Here is a 21431-nt window from a genome sequence, read left to right on the forward strand (position 1 = left end):
AACGTGCTGGAGGTCTCCATACCTCCAGCCAGAGACACTGAATGAGACACTGTCTCTATTTTATTTACCAAAACCACACCCCGGGGTGGGGTATGTGAGCAGCCAATCCCTCCCATCTCTTATGACTGCTTGTAAAAACCGACCATGATACGCCCTTTTAACCCTGTCAGTACTACATGTGCTGGAGCATGCTTTCCCAGGTTTACATCACCAAAGCTATCAACCTTGATGATAAATATCTCCCCTCAAGGACCTGTCTGGCAGCCATCTTACAAGTGTTATTTTCCATGACAGGTTTCCTTTAACATTACTTTCTGGACTTCTGTGTTGACTGGTTCCTTTAAAAAATAAATAGCATTGATAGACAGAGAGGCAATTAGGCTCAGATAAACTATGAACTGTATGGGATTGTCTTACTGGGCCCAAAGCCTGCAAAACATGGCAAACCCTGGCTGCAAAAACACTTAGAGTGATTGTCTTATCTCATTAAATGGGTAGAATTACAAAGTGCTTGTACAATGTAATTAATTTGCAATTTACCTGCTATTAAGAATGCTCTCCGTCGTCAAGAATGGAGTGATTTTTAATTCTATAGGTTACAGTTCGTTGCCAAAATTATCGGCCACCTCTGCAGCCTGTCAGAGGTGGCCAGTTTCTAAGGCAAGGAGCATGTGCTTGATAGCTTTTTGTAATACAACTTGCAATTGGTGCTTGAAGCTGATCAGATTGCCTTTGATAGAAACATAGGAGAGTGAACAGTTCTGGCCAGCGTCGCAACTATTCCACTGGTGTGGACTGTCCTTCATCAGAAAACCAGGAGGCAGCGGAGGGGGAGCAGAATGCTACGGGAAATAGGCAACTCAGACCTCCACATCAGCCCCTTATTAGAATTATTTGAACACAGGATACAGCTACCTGAATCTTCAGCAATCATCTGTTACCAAAGCTGTGTGTTTTACCTTCAATGGAAATGTAGTATCACATGCTAATGCATGGCTGTGTTATGTAAGCCAGAGCAGCCTCTTCAGTCTGGCTCAGACAGCGGGATCCCCATTAATAATGTTAGTGTTTCTGATGGAACAACCCCTTAAAGGGAAGCTGTGACCCTTTTGAGGTTCTCACATTAATAATATGGGCATACATGTTGTATACAGCTGAAATAAGTCATACCTGTATGCCTCCTGGATGTGGCATCGTTCAGTAAAAATCATCTTTTATGGTTTTGCTCTTCCTGGCTTTGGGGCGAAGGCTGCCCAGAAGAGAAGACTGCCTCCGATCTTCATTATACAAGATTTCTCCTACCATTCTCTTCAGTTTCCCTTTGACGTTATGTGCGCTACCGGAAATCCTGCACCTGCATATTCGGCCTGCTGTCGCTGCTCTGAACTGTGGGGAATTCACCTTTACTGTGCGCCGGAGATCACTGGGACCGGAAGTTACACTGACTCTCCAGCGCCTGCGCACATCAAAATTGAAGACAGCGCCCAAAGAAGGGCAGAACAGTGCAGAGGAGAGTCGGCAGGCTGAAGGCGCAGGCACAGTATTTCCGGCCGCACATGTGATGTCAAAGGAAAGTCTGAAGAGAAGGGGAGGAAAAAATCTGTATAATGAAGACCGGAGGCAGTGTTATCTTCCGGGCAGCCTACCCTCCACAGCCTGGAAGATCAAAACTATAAATGATGATTTTTACTGAGCAAGGCATCATCCAGGAGCCATACAGGTATGACCAATTTCAGCTGTATACAACCTGTATGCCCATATTATTAACGTGAAAACCTCGAACGGGTGGCAGATTCTCTTTAAAGGGAATCTGCCACCAGATTTTTACTACCTCATCAGAGATTGTCATGATATAAGGGCAAAGACCCTGATTCCAGCAGTGTACTGTAATACTTGCTGTAATTTTGATACACGCACTGTCTCTTGTTCCAGTTCTCTGAATGTTGAGCCCTGTATATCTCCACCCACACTCCTGATTGGCAGCTTTCTGTGTGCACTGTGCATAGGTAGAAAGCAGCCAATCAGTGTTGGGGGTGGAGTTATATAGAGGTCATGAATATGGAGACTACATGGCAGCAGGTTTACTAGTCCTCTAGTGATAATCTACTGCTGATAAAACAGTGATTTTATCAAAACTACAGCAAGCAGCTCAGTAAGTGACACATCGCTGGAATCAGGGTCCTGGTAACAGATTCCCTTTAAACTCATTCATTGCAGCTCGTGTGTTCACAGTTCTACCAGTGCTACACTCCTACAATCTACTGACCCCTGCACCCTACATCCAGTGTTGGGGTATGCCTCTGTGACTGGTAGACATACACCAATATATGTAAGAACACATGAAAGCTCTAAAGCCTGATATGTGAGGCTAGGGTAAATTGCACCGTAGTCATGTCTTCCCATCCACGTGATTGATGATTGTGGTGTCACTTTGTGCTGCTCACACCTTACATTACTTGATTCAATAGCCGTGAGTACATCTGTGCTTAATATTATAACACGGGAACGAGGCATGAATATTTTATCGAGGTCTATTGTTTGCATCTATTATGCAGCACGAGAAAATCTCAGAATATTAATTCTACAAGAAAATTCTTGTTATTGTAAAGTAGGACATGGGAGAAACATCCCCATGATCCTTCCCGAGAAAATCCATTACCAAGTCAAGTGGATATTCATTTAACCACTGATTTCAATGATGAATTATTCACTCTCCTCCGTTATGAGCCGCAGGCCGTTATTACGGTAATTGTACACTGTGACAGTGAGAAGGGTGGTCCAGGAAGGGGTCCGTAAGTGATGGTGTCCAGTGATTATACACAAGACTAGATGAATTTATACACTCAGACAGTCCTAGATGTTATTGGTTGTATATGGATAGTTTTAGTATGTTCTGTTGGATTAGATTTTTGGTTGTAACAAAGGAAGTTGTAAGGAAGCCCATTAGAAAATGTAAGAATGTGTTCTTCTAAAATGTAACAAGTGTGAATCTGTGTCCCCAGCAGGGCACTTTCATGCCCATTTTAGATGGTGCGGCAGGTTGGACGCACAACCACCACTCAATTCATTCTCTATGCGGCTGCCAGAATAAGCAGAGCGCAGCGCTCAGCAGCCCCGGGGAAGGAGTGGAGCGTGTGTCGGGCATGTGCACCGCTGCTCCATTCTAATGGGGGTATACATTCCCTGATCTGCTGATCGGTGCAGGTCCCAGAGATCAGACCCCACCGATCAACACATCATCACTAATTTGTTGGATAAGATATCGCTTGTTTTCACCAGACAACCCTTTTAAACCCTTATATTTTGGGCTAAAAAAACATTTTTGTGATTGGGTTTCATTACAAATTTTACACCATTTGACTTTTTTTTTCCCTGCGTATTGCAGGCTGCAGAATGAGTTTTCCGAGAATCCGTCAGTGAGCTTTTCCTCACAGGGTATTTGTAAATATTTTGTATGTCTTTTATTGTACCATTAATACCCAGCAGCTTATGGACAGTCTGCACACATCTTTAGCCCCCATCTCCTCCCTCTCCTGTCCAGACTTAGCATTGTCACGCTACAATAATACACTGAAGAGAGCCCTTGATGAAGCAGCACCTTCTACACGCAGAAAGACCTGACAGACAACGGCAGCCCTGGCACACAATGCAAACACGCTTTCTTCAGCGTTGCTCTAGGTGTGCAGAGCGACAGTGGAGAAAATCTCTTTTAGCAGAGGACTTCATCCACTATAAGTTTATGCTCAAAACCTATAACTCTGCCCTTCATCTCGCCAAACAATCCTACTTCACAACCCTCATCACTTCACTGTCCAACAATCCAAAACGACTTTTTGAAACCTTAAACTCCCTCCTGAGCCCTAAAGCACAGGCCCCCATCACCAACCTCAGCGGGGAGGATCTGGCCACTTATTTCCTAGAAAAAATCAACCACACCCATCAGGACATTTCAGCCTAATCTCCCCATTTCTTGGATCCCCTTTCCTGCCGCACGTCAAGCTCACTAGCCATCTTTGAGCCTGTTACAGAAGAAGAAGTTACCCAGCTCCTCGCTTCTTCTTGGCCTACAACCTGCAACAGTGACCCCATTCCCTAATATCTCCTGCAGTCTCTCTCACCGGTGGTCACCACTCACCTGACTAAAATATTTGACCTCTCTCTTTCTTCAGGTATCTTTCCCTCCTCACTTAAACATTCCATCATAACCCCTTTACTTAAAAAGCCATCCCCGGACCAGAACTGCACTGCTAACTACAGACCTGTCTCTAACCTTCTATTCATCTCTAAACTCCTGGAAGGTTTGGTCCACTCCAGTCTAATCCGCTATCTCTCAGATAACTCTCTCCTCGACCTTCTACAATCTGGTTTCCGCTCCTTACACGCCACTGAAACTGCCCTCACTAAAGTCTCTAATGATCTACTAACAGCCAAATCCAAAGGTCACTGCTCCCTGCTGATTCTCCTGGATCTCTCTGCAGCATTTGACACTGTGGATCACCAGCTCCTCCTCACTATGCTCCGCTCTATAGGCCTCAAGGACACCGTTCTCTCCTGGTTCTCCTCCTACCTCTCTGACCTCTCCCTTACAGTATCTTTTGCCGGCTCCTCTTCCTCTCCTCGTCCCCTTACTATCGGGGTCCCGCAGGGCTCAGTCCTAGGTCCCCTCCTCTTCTCTCTATACACTGCCCCTATTGGACAAACAATCAGCAGATTTGGGTTCTAGTATCATCTCTATGCTGAAGACACACAATTATACAATTCTTCCCCTAACATCACCTCAACCCTAATACAAAATACCAAGGATTGTTTGTCTGCTGTCTCTAATATTATGTCCTCCCTTTATCTTAAACTGAATCTCTACAAACCTTAAATTCTTGTGTTTCTCCCCTCTACTAACCTAAGTCTACATGACATTGAAATTACCTTGGAGGGATCACCCATAACTCCCAAGCAGCACGCCCGCTGCCTTGGGGTCATATTTGACACTAAACTTTCCTTTATTTCCCATATACAATCACTCACTCGCTCTTGTCACCTGCATCTTAAAAACATCTCCAGAATCCGACTTTTTCTCACCTTTGAAACTGCTAAAATTCTTACTGTCGCTCTTATTCACTCTCGTCTGGAGTACTGCAACTCTCTTCTGATCGGTCTCCCTCTTACCAAACTTTCTACTCTCCAATCCGTCCTGAATGCGGCAGCAAGGGTCATATTTCTGTCCAGCCGTTTCACCGATGCCTCCATCTTGCGCCAGTCATTACACTGGCTACCCATTCGCTACAGGATCCAATATAAACTCATCGCTCTCACCCACAAAGCTCTCCACAGTTCTGCACCATCCTATATCTTCTCTTTGCTCTCTGTCTATCGCCCTACACGTGCCCTCTGTTCTACAAATGACCTAAGACTAACATCCCCCATAATCCGAACCTCGCATCTCCGTCTCCATGACTTCTCTCGTGTTGCACCAGTTCTCTGGAATGCTCTACCCCAGACGATCCGACTGATACCTGGCCCCCACGTCTTCAAGCATGCTTTAAAAAACCCATCCCTTTAAACAAGCCTACTACCTCAACTACTCAGTAAACTAACTTTCCTCTGTTCCCTCCTTCTAAATATTATTCTGAATCTGCTCCCTACTATTCATCTGTCTCCACACCCTCCATGCACATGATAACTGCACTCGATATTTGATTATTGCACTTAAACATACTGGCTGATGACCAGATCTGCAGGTTTATATGAAAATCCCTATTTATTATAATTGCCAGACCTGAAATAACAATCACTTTTCACCCATTGTGTCCCCCCATTTCCTTGTAGAATGTAAGCTTGCGAGCAGGGACCTCACTCCTAATGTAACTGTTTAAACTGTCTTACCTTGTATTGAATTTATTGTCTGTACATGTCCCCACTTAATTGTAAAGTGCTGCGGAATATGTTGACGCTATATAAATAAAAATTATTATTATTATTATTGAGCTTCCCTAAGCTGGTCTGTTGTCATAAATCAGGTGAGAAAAGCTCAGTAAAGGACAGATAAAAGTTACAAATACCCAGAACAAGCTCACTGATGGATTCCAGTTAACTCATTCTGCAGCCAGCAGGTAAACAGAGAATGATTATGTGCACACAGAATCTTTTTGCGGATTTTTTCTTAGAGGAAACTGAGCAGAACCTCCAATGTTTTGTAGGAGATTTGCAATTTTGAGAAGGATTTGAAGAGTTTCCTCTTGGATTCTGCTCCAAAACCTCCTTGAAAACTCTGTGTGCCCATAGCCAGTGTAGGAGCCAAACGGTGCAAATCTTTTTTCTTAGGAAACCCAATTGCAAAAATTATATTTAACCCCAAAAAACATGCATTTAAGTAAAAATAAAGTCCCTGAAGGAGTCCATTACCTGGATCCAGATAACGCTGAGTAGGATGGGTTTTGGATCCATACAGTTTAATCATTTGTAGTTGCACATTAACTTTTATATTTAATATTGGAGTGGAGAACTTACAAAACCACTTTATTTTTCTTGTGCTTCTGTAGAAAATGTGTAATGCTTGTCTTGTGTGCATTTACTTAGGCCTTTTCCAACAGAAGAGAGTGTGCAAGATGAAGACATCTACAAAGCCTTGCCTGACCTCATTGAGTAGGTATTTAATGTGTCTATCAATCAAGTATTGCTGGTGTTGTGGAGTGGAAATGTCTGCGAGTGACAGCAGCTCCTCCTTGAAGAAGTGGACCATACAAAGCTGTAGATTGTGGCCCCAAGTGCAGAGGACGTAGAAATGGCCTGTCCTCTGTTGTGTCAATCACTAGAGTGCCAAACTGCCTCTGCAGTACATATATCTGCTGCAGCACACACAGGCCTTACATCACCAAGCACAATGTCAAACGCTGGTTGGAGTGGAGTAAAGCACGCCGCCATTTGGTTCTGGAGCAGAGGGAGTATATTTTGTGCAGTGATGAACCACATGTCACTATCTGGCCATCTGATGCATTAATCTGAGTTTGGCAGATGTTTAGATATATGAACACCGACACCTACTGGATCGTACGAAAAGGTGGCTGTGACTGAAAAATCAGTTCCCTTTTCCTGCAACAGTAGACTGGCCAACCATGATGGTCCTACTAGTTCATCACCGTCCTCCTCTGCCTCCTGGATGAGTGGCCACTATCATTTCTGATGGGCTTTCTCAGCCGCTGCTCCTCTTGTTTAGTAAGGGACTCGGCTGGCTCTCCGTCTCCTCATAGCTACAAAAGAAACCACTCTATGGAATCTGTCAGCAGGTTTTTGCTATGTAATCTGAGAGCACCATAATATAGGAGCTGAGTCCCCGATTACAGTGATGTGTCACTTACTGGGCCGTGTTTTTTCTGTTTCAGTACAATCAGTGTTTTATCATCAGGAGATTATTATTACAGGACAACTGGTCTCATGCCTCCTAGTCCAACCACCACCCCCAGCACTGATTATCAGCTCTCTGTCACTATACAATGTACACAGAAAGCTGTGGTGTGGACGGGTTATACACAGCTCAACAACTGAGCTCTGCTAGATCTGCAGCAGAGAAAACTGTGACTCTATCACAACTGCTGCACCCAGTAAACTAAGTGATACATTGCTGGCATCAGGGTCTCTGTCCCTACATCATGCTGCTGTCAGATTACATAGCAAAAGCTTGCAGGCAGGTTCCCTTTAAGAAACACACCCTGAGTTGGGCAGGAGAAGCAGCAGCCCTGTGCTGTATAGAATTTTTTTTATTAGGTGGAGGATGAGGACCCACCAATCCAGGAGCCCAAGGTTAAACCTTCAGCGAGCCTTCCCTTGTGCTCTTTCACCTCTTTCCGACATCATCTTATGAAAAGAAAGCAATCATGTGAAAAATAGAGTATTTTTTTTTCTATCAGCAGGTTTGACACAACGAGGTTCAGTTGCAGGAACAAGAGAAATGCCAAATGTCCCATACGAAATAAAAGCCTCAGTATACGCATGGGAGGTTTGCATTGCTCTTCACCACTGTGTAAGGTAGCAGGGTCATCTGAACCTCAATGATGGATTCCTGCTGGAAAAAAAATGTTACAAAGCTACTAGTGATGAGCGAGTATGCTCGGGCGAGCACCAAGTATTTACAGCGTGCTCGGTGATATGTTTGAGGCACTCCCGTGTGCATGATTTGCGACGGTTTGACAGCTTTAATACATGTGAGGAATGTCTATTTCTTACACATTCCTCACATGTAATAAAGCTGTCAAACAGTTGCAAATCATGCACACGGGAGTGACTCAAACATATCACCGAGCAGCTGTAAATACTCGGTGCTCGTCCGAGCATACTCGGCGAAAGGGTTAACAAAACATACTCGCTCATCACTGAAAGCTACATGTTACTAAGCATAAATACTCACATTTAGGTCATGGCCCCACTATCAGTATTTGGTCAGTATTTGCTCAGTATTTTTTGTCAGGAGTGGGAGCCAAAACCATGCGTGGGTGATAAATACAGATTTGGGGACTTGTTTCTATTATACCTTTTCTCTGATTGTTCCTCACCTGGTTTTGGCTCCCACTCCTGAGAAAAAATACTGACCAAATACTGACCAAATACTGATAGTGAGGCCGTGGCCATAAGCCCCACATCCCAGCACCTACCCCAGTCCTGGCACAGCTGCTCGTGGGTCTGTAACCTGGGTTGTTTCTTCTGTGATGGTTGCTGGACACAGTATAGGCATGTTTTCCCATTTCTATTAATGTTACGCTTATATTCAGTTTCTTTTGTATATTTTAAGCATTTTCTAATGTCCTTTTTGTGTGGATTTCGTGACAAATTCCACATCCGAAGGCTCATCATAATGCAGGCAGAAAAGAAGAGATAAACCAAAAGAAAAATGGTGCTACAAAACATCTAACAAATATATCAATGGAGGGCTAGCCACAAACCCCCCAAGGCTCTGAGCAGTATATAGCAATATGCGCCCTGTCCTTGTGTCCTCCGTTGTCCGTCTGCTCTATGGATCTGCGTTTTCTTTTGCAGTGAATCTGGGATGGAAGAAGATGATGAGTTGTATTACGACTGCGTGTACCGGGAGGATGAAGCAGATGAAGTGTATGAAGATCTTATGAAGGCCGAGGTTGCAGTGCCCAGTGTACGGACAGTTCAGAGTAATGTAGCTACAGTCTGTCACCAGGACTATAAGGCCTCATTCAGACGCATGCACTTTTCCTGTCCATGATAGAACCTGTTCTTATTATAATCTATGGGCCTGTTCACATGATGGTGTTTTTTGGGGACTGTGTGTTTGAAAAAAAATCACTGAGACATGTTCAATTTTCATTCAAGATGCAGATCAAAATTACCCTTACAAGTGTATGGGTCCATGATTATCGTTTCAATCAATAGGAGAAGCTAGGCAATTGATTTATTTCATATGAGAAAACCACTAAAGAAACTAACAGTAAAAACTGACTTCTGCCCAAATACTGATGAAAATCTGATCCAAAACACTGAGGGAATCGGACCGTTTTTATTGTCTGACCAAAAAAAGTCCTGACTTCTAAATGAGGCCTTAGAAGCGCTCCAGCACCCCTGAATGATTCTCCTCCTCTGATGGGTGCCGCTTTAGACAAATCACTGTGGTCTCAATTCATCAGTTGCATTTTATTTTAAGGCCACTGCACCACTATCAGTATTTGGTCAGTATACGGTCAGTATTTTTTCTCAGGAGTGGGAGCCAAAACCAGGAGTGGGTGATAAATACAGAATTGGTGATTTGTTTCTATTATACCTTTTCTCTGATTGTTCCTCACCTGGTTTTGGCTCCCACTCCTGAGAAAAAATACTGACTGAATACTGACCAAATACTGATAGTGGGGCCGTGGCCTTAGTCACTTTTCTGGAATAGAGTTGTGTCAAATTTTTATGACTTTTTAAAAAGTCACAATTGATGAATTAGCCGAATACATCTGGAATCGCTAAGGAGCACATACATACAAAATAGACTTCAAGAAAGGCGCAAATAGAGGAATGAACTGGGTGCAAATAAAAAAAGGCACAAACTACCCAAAAAATAGGCACAAAGGCAATGGTGGATCCGGGCCTTTATGGTACTCAGTGTCATGTAGTCTTCACCACAACCTCTTCTACCACTGCGCTGCCGTGGCCTTCACCACATGGTGACTTTTGACGGATCAAGAATGATAGATTTTAATATTACAATTATTACTAATAATTATAATGGCGGCTCTGTTGTGGTGATATTGGCTTTCTATTTTAGTGGTGAACTTAGTTATTTAGCTTTCAATCATGTGTAATTAGCCACTATTTATTGCTGTTGCCTGGGAGCCATATAGCCGACATTTGGCTGATCCCAGGTTATTGAACTGTCTTGTCTTATCTGTCTGCAGAAAAAGTCAGTCAATTAAGTTATCTAATATGCAAAACTGGCTTAATAGGATTTTCTGGGATCAGACTATTTATGGCCGTCAATATTACATCAGTGTAAAACCCCTTTAAATAAGCTTGGATAAGGCTATGTATGGCTGCGTTACCACAATGGTATTTGGTGACTTTTAGATGTTGCAGAGTTCCTTCACCATTTCTGCACCTATTAAGTAAATTAAGTTACTTGCATTTTTTCATTGCATTTTTGTGTGCAGTTTTTTTAACGTGTAGCCCTATGCCTATGGCAAACTATAAGGCGCGATGGATGTCAAAGAAGTGTAAAGAGACAATCCCTATATGTCATAATCTGCCGTGTAAAATCTTAGGGTATCAATTTTGTCCACACTTTTTTTAATAGGCCAAATATTCAACCCTAAAGAAGCTCTCCTAACATCAAAGGTTTTAACCTCTTAATATATTGTAGTCATATTATATAGCATTGTGTACTTACAATTGCTCATTTTGCCTTTCTACCCAGTTAATTATTCTCTATGTAGAAACAGGAAGTTTCTTGTCCCTGCAAAAATCATTCCCATCTTCAAATCCTGACCCAGCTTCTCCTCCCCCCTCCCAGGGACTTTTGCAGTTACTCATAAGTGTGCAGGGAAAATTGACCTCCTGTTTCTACATAGAGCTTAGAAGGATTCAGCTAGTCAGGTTATAATCACTTGATGTCATAGACCTAATGGAAAAGAGAAGAATTAACTGGGTAGAAAGGCAAAATGAGAAATTGTAAGTGCACAGTGCTATATAATATGATGGCCGTTCAAGCCAAGCACAGGAGCTCATTGCACACTTGATGTTTCTAAGCAATCCAGTATCGGTGCTTGGTTTGAACAGTCATTTTCTGCTCCATTTAAAGGAGTTTTTTTTAGCCCCATACAGTATTTTTAGAAGGCTGTATACATAGAAGAAAATATCAAAAGATTTGTATTTTCCTTTCTAATTCAGAGTTTCTCACACACCAATATTTCCTGACCCCCACGTGGGTCTTTCTCCATGATGACTTGTCATCTTCACACATGGCTGATCTCTAGCTGCTGCAGCAACAGTCTGAGGCTGACGTGATTTGTACCATATTCAGCCCTTATTATGGGGCTGAAAAACCCTTTAGGATCATTGCTACTTTAATTGTTCTTTTAGTGTGGTAATGGTAATTGAGCTATTATTCCTTTGTAGAGGACTGCAGAGAGCGACATTCGGTGCTGTTGCCTCTTAGAAATCAAGCATACAGAGGAGAAGTATTCCGAGACCTTGGAATCCATAGAAAAGGTATGTGGCAGGATCCAGGATGGAAATGACAGATTCATTATGATCCGTCTTGTAATGGATCTCATGGACCTATGTAGGATCATCTGGGTAGTACTCGGTATACAATAGCAACACACTGCACTCAGGGCCGTGGTACGGCGATAGCTTTGTGCCACTGAAATATCTGCATATTGTGCCACTCATTCAAAATGAGTGAGAACTGCTGCAATTCCAGATAATGTATTGCTCCCAAGCATGTTACACTATTTACATAGTGCGGCAGTGAACTACTGCTGTCACCATTGAATTCTGCAAACTGCCTTTTCAGAGAGAGGACGGGAACTCTAGTGCCATCTATTGGATGGAGCAATCCTAAAAGTAAATTTGACTTATGATAAAAAGCCAAACTAGTCAGTCTGATTGCAGACATGTGTTTTAGGGTGTTTGCTCATCATCAGTGAAAAGGCTATTTGCAGGTTTAAATCCCTAGGAGAACATTGCATGGCCTATACATTTCACCACATCAACTTGGTGCTATCCACAAGGATAAACATTGCCCCTTAGAACACCTGTCAGAGGCCTCTCACCCAACCAAACTAGTCGTCCTGCTTTGTACTGATCAGGGGCAAACACCCCGAAACACGTGTCTGCAAATTGAGTGTTTGGTTTTGCTTCTTATCCTACGTCATGTGTCTAGGTTCGTTAAAGGGTCTATATTGACTTTTAGGAATGCTACTTCTAACAGGTGGCACCAGAGCTCAAGTCATATTGCTCTCTGAAGAGGCAATTTGCATATTTCAGTTCCCAGGGGGACATTGCATGGCCTATAAGTCGTCTTGTGCTGACTTGGCGCTCTTCTCAAGGAGAAACTTTACCCTGTAGATCCCTTGAATTCAGAAGTCATGCTTCGCTCCCTTTTTAGCTCTTTTACTTTTCGTAGGTGATCTGCCTTTTGGCTAACATCCGGTTTAGTGTCTCCTGGTGTCGGTGGGTTTGGCCTCGCCCACTGATGCAGAAGAAGATAGATTATGGCACACTAGTTGGAATCTTCAGGGTGTTCACCGATTGGCTTATATAATCTTCCAGTTAGGTGACCCCCAAGCCATAGGATCAAAGCCATGAATTTGGGTTAAGTTAGAAAACCCAAGGTGTAGAAGTGTCCCAGGAGTGGTGATCCTGACGTGCCTGAACTCATTGGGTGCAGGGCCCCGACTGAGTTTCATGGCGCATTGTATACACTTCTTCTTTCTTATTTTTTAAACACACACCCTTATTTTGGGCCTTCTGGCTAGGATGGGGGAGTTTTTACATTGACCATCTGAAGGTCCAGACAGTATTACACTGTATCACTATGTATCTTATTAGTTTTTCACTGTGTGTCTACCTTTGCACGTGTGTTTATCACTAGGATTTTTCAGAGTGTGGTTCCCATATGGGTTCCTCTTTCTTGACTGATCTGGGGGACGGAGTATGTGGTCATCAGGTTGCGCTCTCTCCTAATACCAGGCTCTTTTCATCAGGAGGAGCGTTGGTCTAGACTGGGCTCCTAGCTCCACTGGGGTGGCACCCTAGGTGGATGCTGAGCATGACTGGGTCTCCCTAAGCTTCGGCGAGGGAAGACCACCGATCAGTGACTTTCACTGGGACCTTTTGGTACAGACGGGTGGGGAAAGGTTTATTGGGGGCCCTTCTTTTTTGGGAGTTGGCTGTGATAGACCTTGTGTACTTTTGTGGCACCACCACATTTTTAGGCACTTGGGTAGATAGTACGATTTCGGGCTTTCAATAAAAAAAAAAAAAAAAATGCGAGAGGGATAGAATGGAGAGTAACGTATGATTCCTGGTCATATTACAAAGATTGTATTTCTAGTCTGCATCCATTGGTCTGCATAGGAACTGGTAGCTGTTACTTTTAGATGAGACTGTTTTGAAAATTTGTTACATTTTTTTGGGTGAAGTGGAGCAATAACAAATGGTTTCATATTTGATTCTTCTTTTACAGTTCTTTATGGATCCACTGAAGAAATTCTTGCCCACAGCGGACTTGCAAAAAATATTTATTAATATTCCTGTAAGTCAAATACATTTAAAAATGTTGGCTTTGCTATCATCCCTGTGCACCAGTTATTCTTTATAACATAAAACGTGCTGCAGGCAAAGAAGAGGTAGAAAAAGACTAATAGTATATTATCATCAAAACCAGTACAATGGAGGCTCTCCTGTAGTCACAGACATCTCAGCACGTACCTAAGGTTGTATTTTCGATACTTACCATAGGTGGAGGCTATCATTAACATCCATCCATCTATAATAGTGTATATATTCATTTAAAGGGAGTGCGTCATAGGATAATTATCTACTGTCTAAATCAAGCATTTATGTTTAAACAGATTTTAAGAAGTTGGTGATGTTTCTTTTTGCGTTTTGTGTTAAAGGGAATCTGTCACCAGGTTTTTTACTAACCCATTAAAGAGCAGCATTATTTAGTGGCAGAGATCCTGATTCCAGTGATGTGTCACTTACTGGGCTGCTTTCTGCAGTTTTGATAAAATCACAGTTTTATCTGCTGTAGATCTAGCAGTTCTCTGAATGCTGAGCTCTGTATAACCCCGCCCACACCACTGATTGGCAGATTTCTGTGTACACTGTGCATAGGCAGAACGCTGCCAATCAGTGGTGGGGGCGTGGTTGGAATACATGGAAGCAGGTTTACTAGTCCTCTGTTGACAATCTCCTGCTAATAAAACAATAATTTTATAGAAACTACATTAATTAGACAGTAAGAACACATTGCTGGACTCAGGGTCTCTGCCTCTACATTATGCTGCTCTCAGATTAGGTAGAAAAAACCTGCTGACCGATTCCCTTTAATATCTGTATAAAAAAAATCCTAAAATATTTTAGCTTTTGCTACACTACCTTTTGACCACTGAATGTAATAATAGATAAAAACTTTCTGATCATCTCATTATGATCACAGGCAGGATTACAGTTACATTGTATATATGCATATACAACATATGGGCAAAATTATTGCTCCCCGCCTCTTAATCATTGAAAGGTTTTTCATTCAGTCCCATTACCTCCAGTAATGACACATGAAGCATTCATTTAAAAGCCACTGAATATAGTGAAATGGGGGTCTATAAGATCAGCCATGGGGTCTATAAGACCAGTATTGACATTGGGTAAAATGCACATAGTAGAGATGACGTGCTTTATTAGATCTGTAGCCTTCATACATATCCCCCTGTAGGGAAGGTAAATGGTCTCGAACAGATATCCTGAGCTCTCTCTAGAGTATCTGCACACATTGACTTTTTCAGGTGGACTTCTCAAGAGGAAGACGTTTCAGTTTTTCTCGCTGAAGCGACTTTTTTTTTAGAGTTTTTTGTCATTTCCTGAGCACTTTTTCAATGTTTTTGGCGGTTCTTTTGAGCATTTTTTGAGCATTTTTTTGTGTCTTTTTACAGAGGTTTTCTGGACTTTAACTCCATTCAATAATGAAGTAACTGCTCGAGGTTTTACAAGCAAAACCGCTGTCAAAACGCTCAAAAAAAGGCCCAGGCACCTTCTGAGCCTTCCCATTGGCTTATACTGTAAGAATAGAGCGTCTTCAGAGATGAAGACTCCTGGAGAACGGTCTGCTTCACTCAAAGCCTGAACATATGTGTAATAAGTCATTTATACATAGAAAGGCGTATGCGCATTCATTTGACCGTTAGCATTTTTTTAAGGTTGGTCCGCTTCAGAACCTGTCTGAGAAAAAACCTGTGCACATACACATAGTGAACCATGGCAAGTGTGGGCAGTGTGGTCATACAGATGCTAAACTACTGTGTGAACACGGCCTTATGTTATCTTTGTTTTGCCCGTAGGACCTAGTGAAAGTGCACAAGAGCCTGGTGCTAGAAGTCAACGACTCCATCACACATAAAAACAGCCAAAATTTATACCAGATCTTCTTGAAATACAAAGAGAGGTATGGTGTTTTAATTTGAGAATTTTACCAAAATTTTGCGACATCCGGTTATGTTCTAATCTCATTCCATTAGGCCGGTTTCAGACAGGCATATTATGTGCATGTATAACAGATGTGACGAAGCTGTTATCTTAGACCCTTCGTCTGGTGAGGATGTGCATATTATAGGCACAAATATGTCTGTAATACACTTGCTGGAAACTCAATCTATATACAGTTGTACCTGATGAGATATTTTAAAGGGAACCTGCCAGATAAGATAACGCTATTTACCTGCAGAGATGGGGTTAATCTGCAGGTTAATAGAAATGCTGTCCGACCACCATAATGAATCCGCAGCTCCTAGGAGAAAATGAACTGTACTACTCCCGGGAGCCTCTGGCTTTGTCATAGTGGTGCACCGGCACTGCTAAAGTCTCCGCTCAAAGCACTCTCACACCGACATCGCTCTGCAGTGCTTACAGCCGGCGCTCACTGTGTACTGAGTGATGGCCGTAGCCACATCTGGAAAGCAGGGCGAGGAATAAAGGGAAAAGCAATAAAGTGAATTTTCTCAGTACGCAGGGTGGGCACCATTCTAACACTATTAACCTGCACATTAACCCCATATCTGCAGGTGTATAGCGTTATCCAATGTGACAGGTTTCCTTTAAAATTTGCTGTATGTAAATGGGTGACAACTTTAAAAGTGGATCCCAGGCTATATTAAGTATTGTCCATTACATGAGTGAGACATCCGAGTGCGGTCGGTCCGTATTTTTCACGTACCTGTAGATTGCATTGCCGAATTTAATTCGACCCTCGGGTCAAAATCAGACATGTCTCAATTTTTTTAAACGGACCACTCGGTCAGAGGAAAAAATCAGACATGTGAACAGCCTCATAGACTATCATAGGTATGAGTGCTCACCGTGTAAAGCACAGATAACACTCGTACAAGAAAAACTGATGTGTGAATGAGCCCTTAATGTGAATACATCGGAAGTATCCATATGCCGCCCATTCACTCCACACATGCAATACATCAGGAGATCCTGCTGACATACATACACATACATATATACACTCCCACCAGACGACTGCGAGCAGAACCTTAGGTATCATCAGATATAATCTGTAATTTTGCTCTATTTATGCTCTATGTCATCTCATCAACCATATACACAATTGTTTTCCATCAAACTCAGACTTCTCATCTATGGAGAATACTGCAGTTTGGTGGAGTCGGCCATATCTATCCTGGACAGCATCTCCAAAACCAGAGAAGATGTCCGATTAAAGCTGGAGGTAAGACCCGGTTTCGGTTTCCAATTACTAGTCATTTTATTACCTATTCTGCCGTCTTGAGATTCTGCTCCCCATTGTAATCATTTATAAGGAGGGTCTTGTGACTGCACATTGAATATTTTATCCTGCATCGTCTTTGCTGGGAAAAATTCAAAATATTTTGGGCCATTGCCTAGTAACAGATGCAGAATGAAGAGGGTGAATTTCCGTTAGCCCTTACTCCTGTGGTGACTGGCATAGGGACATGGCAGCGCTGATTGAGAAGATGGTTGGGCCACAATTATGTTGCATAAAATGGACATAAGAGGACTGCGGAGCAGCAGGATTCTGTAGTATGCCAATTCTGCAGCGGTACTATGGGAAAAGCCAGAAACAGAAAAGTAGGAGAGGAATGTGTAAGAGACAGAGTAGTATGAAGAAAGGGGCTAATTGATGATTTAAAGGGGTATTTCAATCTCGCACATCCTGTGCCATAAATGTGTAGTAGATGTGGAGCCCAATGACTAATTCCATATCTGTTCTAAGAATTGGACCCAAGTGTCCGCGGAGAGGTGGTCAGAATTCACATTTATTTGCCAGGAAATTCCGAAAAACTCTACTGAAAACAGCAATGGCGAGGCCCTATTCTTAAGATAACTAACTATACACTTACTGTATTTTTCGGACTATAAGACGCACTTAGGTTTTAGAGGAGGAAAATAGGAAAAAAAAAGTAAGCAAAAAATGTGCTCATGATGCCCTGTTAAGGGGGAGGGCGTCTGCTGCTGACACTGTTATAGGGGTAATGTCCCCCAATGCTGTTAATATCCTCCATCCTGGTATATATGGCCCCCTCCTTCCTGTTATACGTGGCCCTTATCCCCATCCTGATATGCATGGCACCCCAATCCTCCATCCTGGTATGCATGGCGCCCCTCATCCCTCTTCTTGGTATATATGGCACCCTTCATCCTGTTATGTATGGCCCCCCTCACACCCATCCTACTATGTATGGCACCTTCATCCCTCTTCCTGGTATGTATGGTACCTTCATCGCTGTATGTATGGTCCCCTCATCCTGGTATGTATGGCCCCCTTCATCCCTGTATGTATAGCCCCCCTCATCTTTCAACTCTGTATGTATGGACCCCCTCATTCTGGTATGCATGGCCCCCTTCATCCCTGTATGTATGGCCCCCCTCATGCATCATCCCTGTATATATGGCCCCCCTCATGCCTCATCCCTGTATGTATGGCCCCCCTCATCCTTGTATGCATGGCCCCCCTCATCCCGGTATGTATGGCCCCACTCATCCTTGTATGCATGGCCCCCTTCATCCCTGTATGCATGGCCCCCTCATCCCGGTATGTATGGCCCCACTCATCCTTGTATGCATAGCCCCCTTCATCCCTGTATGTATGGCCCCCCTCATCCCTCTATGTATGGCCTCCCTCATCCCTCTATGTATGGTCCCCCTCATCCCAGTATGTATGGCCCCCTTCATCCCTGTATGTATGGCCTCCCTCATCCTAGTATGCTTGGCACCCCCTGATCCCCGTCACCCTGCACAGAAAAAAAATAAAAAATCATACTCCCCTCTTCTCTCCTCCAGCGCTGTGTTCCACTCTGTGCCAGAATAATCACTGCTCCATTCCGGGACTGTGTGCGTGGGGAGCAGTGACCATTCATTCTCCCTAATAGCGCGCACGCTTTAGCTGCAGCGTGGCTCCTGCTGTGCTCGGTGGTCAGCGTGCCCGCTATTAAAGTCCATGAATATTCACCACACCCATGGGTGTGGGGAGCAGTGAATATTCATTTTCTTTAGAAGCGGGCACAGTGTAGGCTGCAGCAGGTGGCTGCTGCCTCCTGTACACCGCTACTCCGCCATTTTAGATTGGGCAAACAAATAATACAAGCTTCTGCAGAGGGCACCGGAGAATGAGGCACTTTTCACAGTGGTCCCTAATGTTAGGCGGCCATATAGATAGGGGCTATCACCTTACTGCAATGTGCACAGATTTCATCTTAACTATCAGGAAAAAATAGTGCAGTATGTGGAGCTATATTTTTCATTAAAATGATGGCACATCATGATATAAACCGGACAGACCTCATTACAAACTACGATACAATCAATGGGATCCACCGGACATCATTGGTGCTCGTCCAGGGCCGATCCGACTTATCTACATTTTACTATTCGTATGACTGAACAGAAAACATAAATATGAATGTAGATATAAATCTAGCCGGTCCTTTCACACTAAAAGCGCCACTCTGGCATTTTTGTTTTATTTCACCACCAGACTGGTATCACTAATGCCTGTTCCCTGCCCCTGGTAATATTCTTACCAGTCGCCATCATCGTTTGTTCTCGGCTCCGCTCCAGTTGTCTCCTGCTGGATAGCTCCAGTGTTTGCTGGGTGACTCGGAAGTGTCTTCTCAATATAAGTCTATGGGAGCCACAACGAGGCCAGAATGAGACTCTCATAGACTTACACTGAGAGCTTGTGACCATTACCTCTGACCTCCGGTCAGTCAGGCGCTAAGGTCATAAGATGTCAGAATGGGACCGGAGCGGCGCTGTGAAGAACAGAAGATGGTGACTGGTAAGTATATTGCTACAGACAGGGGTCAGACATTAGTGAAACCACTGCCGGCAGTTAAATTAAAAAAACAAAACCCTGGAGTGGTGCTTTAACTTGTGAATTGAGTTTGTAAACTAAAGTTTGGGGGAAAACGTTCTCATTCAGAATCCGCCAAAAAAACATTTTAATTGGAAAATCAATTGTTTTTTTAAAACAGGAATGTTCAAAACGAGCCAATAATGGGAAATTCACCCTGCGAGACCTGCTTGTTGTTCCCATGCAGAGGGTGCTGAAATATCACTTGCTGCTCCAGGTAAGTGAAGGGTTTCCTATCCGGACTCATTGAATCCTCTGTTGCTCCCGTGGTGTTCGTTTTCTGTGGGTGTACATACTGCAGTCAGTCAGTCCACAGTCTTCACACATCCGTGTGAAGTGTCGGCGTGCTACCTGATGTTTAATCAGACAGCACATAACCCCATTTGAGTATGTCCTATTCTGATTCGCAAAATTGAATCTCATGGATCTCATATCCGGATCTGTGATTTTCATGGATGTGTGAATGGATCAATGAAGTTCTATGGGTCCACATAAAGGTGATAATTGTTGGGTGTCCTGAGAATGGGGTTCCCAATATCGACCGTATGAAAGGAATAATCATACACATGCGTGACCACCGATTCACTTCTTCGAAACTGATGGAAATTTAAATTATTTTGATATTTTAATAATTTTGAAACACGTGTACAAAAGTAGGCGTGATCAGATTAGACTGGTCTGGGCGACCATATGTGACAGATTCACTATAATTTAGTCCGTAAATTACACCGTAAAATTATATTGTTAATCTATGCCTGCTGAATAAAGATTTCACATTCAATTTCTGACGGATAGACAGGTAAAGATGCGTCAAATTTATTATGATGGGTGTGACTTTTAACTCCTCCATGATGTTTATATTTGCCATGACGCGGGTTGGGGTGTGTGGCTCACACCCTAACTCCAGCTCCACAGATGGCAGGTATGTGTTATACAGTCAGCATCTCCCTCTAAAAGCAGCAATCAGAGCTAGCTCTGTTCGCTTCTGATTAACTTCTTAAGACACGCTGTCAGTCACTACCAGCAGCATTTACAGGTGCTTCTCACTAAATTAGAATATCATCAAAAAGTTAATTTATTTCAGTTCTTCAATACAAAAAGTGAAAGTCATATTATATAGAGTCATTACAGACAGAGTGATCTATTTCAAGTGTTTATTTCTGTTAATGTTGATGATTATGGCTTACAGGCAATGAAAACACAAAAGTCACTATCTCAGTAAATTGAAATAATTAACAAAAAACACCTGCAAAGGCTTCAGATGCGTTTAAAAAGGTCCCTTAGTCTGTTTCAGTAGGCTCTACAATCATGAGGAAGACTGCTGACTTGACAGATGTCCAGAAAGCAGTCATTGACACACTCCACAAGGAGGGTAAGCCACAAAAGGTCATTGCTAAAGAAGTTGGCTGTTCACAGAGTGCTGTATCGATGCATATTAATGGAAAGTTGAGTGGAAGGAAAAAGTGTGGTAGAAAAAGATGCACAAGCAACCGGGATAACCGCAGCCTTGAAAGGATTGTTAAGAAAAGGCCATTCAAAAATTTGGGGGAGATTCACAAGGAGTGGACTGCTGCTGGAGTCATTGCTTCAAGAGCCACCACACACAGACGTATCCAGGACATGGGCTACAAGTGTCGCATTCCTTGTGTCAAGCCACTCATGACCAATAGACAATGCCAGAAGCGTCTTACCTGGGCCAAGGAGAAAAAGACCTGGACTGTTGTGGAGAGGCACACAATCCAAGCTGCTTGAGGTCTAGTGTGAAGTTTTTACAATCAGTGATCAAAAGGAGTCCCGACCAAGTATTGAGTGCATT

At 43.1% G+C, this 21431-nt stretch overlaps 1 protein-coding gene across 4 annotated transcripts in view; it reads left to right on the forward strand.

The window, feature by feature from the left end:
• The window catches only part of VAV3 (vav guanine nucleotide exchange factor 3), a 256738-nt gene that overhangs the window by 110199 nt on the left and 125108 nt on the right, over window positions 1-21431 (forward strand). For all 4 annotated transcript variants that reach the window (XM_073642837.1, XM_073642839.1, XM_073642838.1 and 1 more), the window contains exons 4-10: window positions 6574-6639; window positions 9025-9136; window positions 11611-11703; window positions 13685-13753; window positions 15561-15664; window positions 16852-16951; window positions 19737-19832. In XM_073642837.1, the coding sequence (XP_073498938.1) occupies window positions 6574-6639; window positions 9025-9136; window positions 11611-11703; window positions 13685-13753; window positions 15561-15664; window positions 16852-16951; window positions 19737-19832 (640 nt within the window). The remainder of the gene's footprint in view (window positions 1-6573; window positions 6640-9024; window positions 9137-11610; window positions 11704-13684; window positions 13754-15560; window positions 15665-16851; window positions 16952-19736; window positions 19833-21431) is intronic.

Source organism: Phyllobates terribilis, unplaced genomic scaffold, assembly GCF_046119375.1.
Source record: "Phyllobates terribilis strain yellow unplaced genomic scaffold, ASM4611937v1 Scaffold_8__6_contigs__length_399053987, whole genome shotgun sequence".
Classification (NCBI taxonomy): domain Eukaryota; kingdom Metazoa; phylum Chordata; class Amphibia; order Anura; family Dendrobatidae; genus Phyllobates; species Phyllobates terribilis.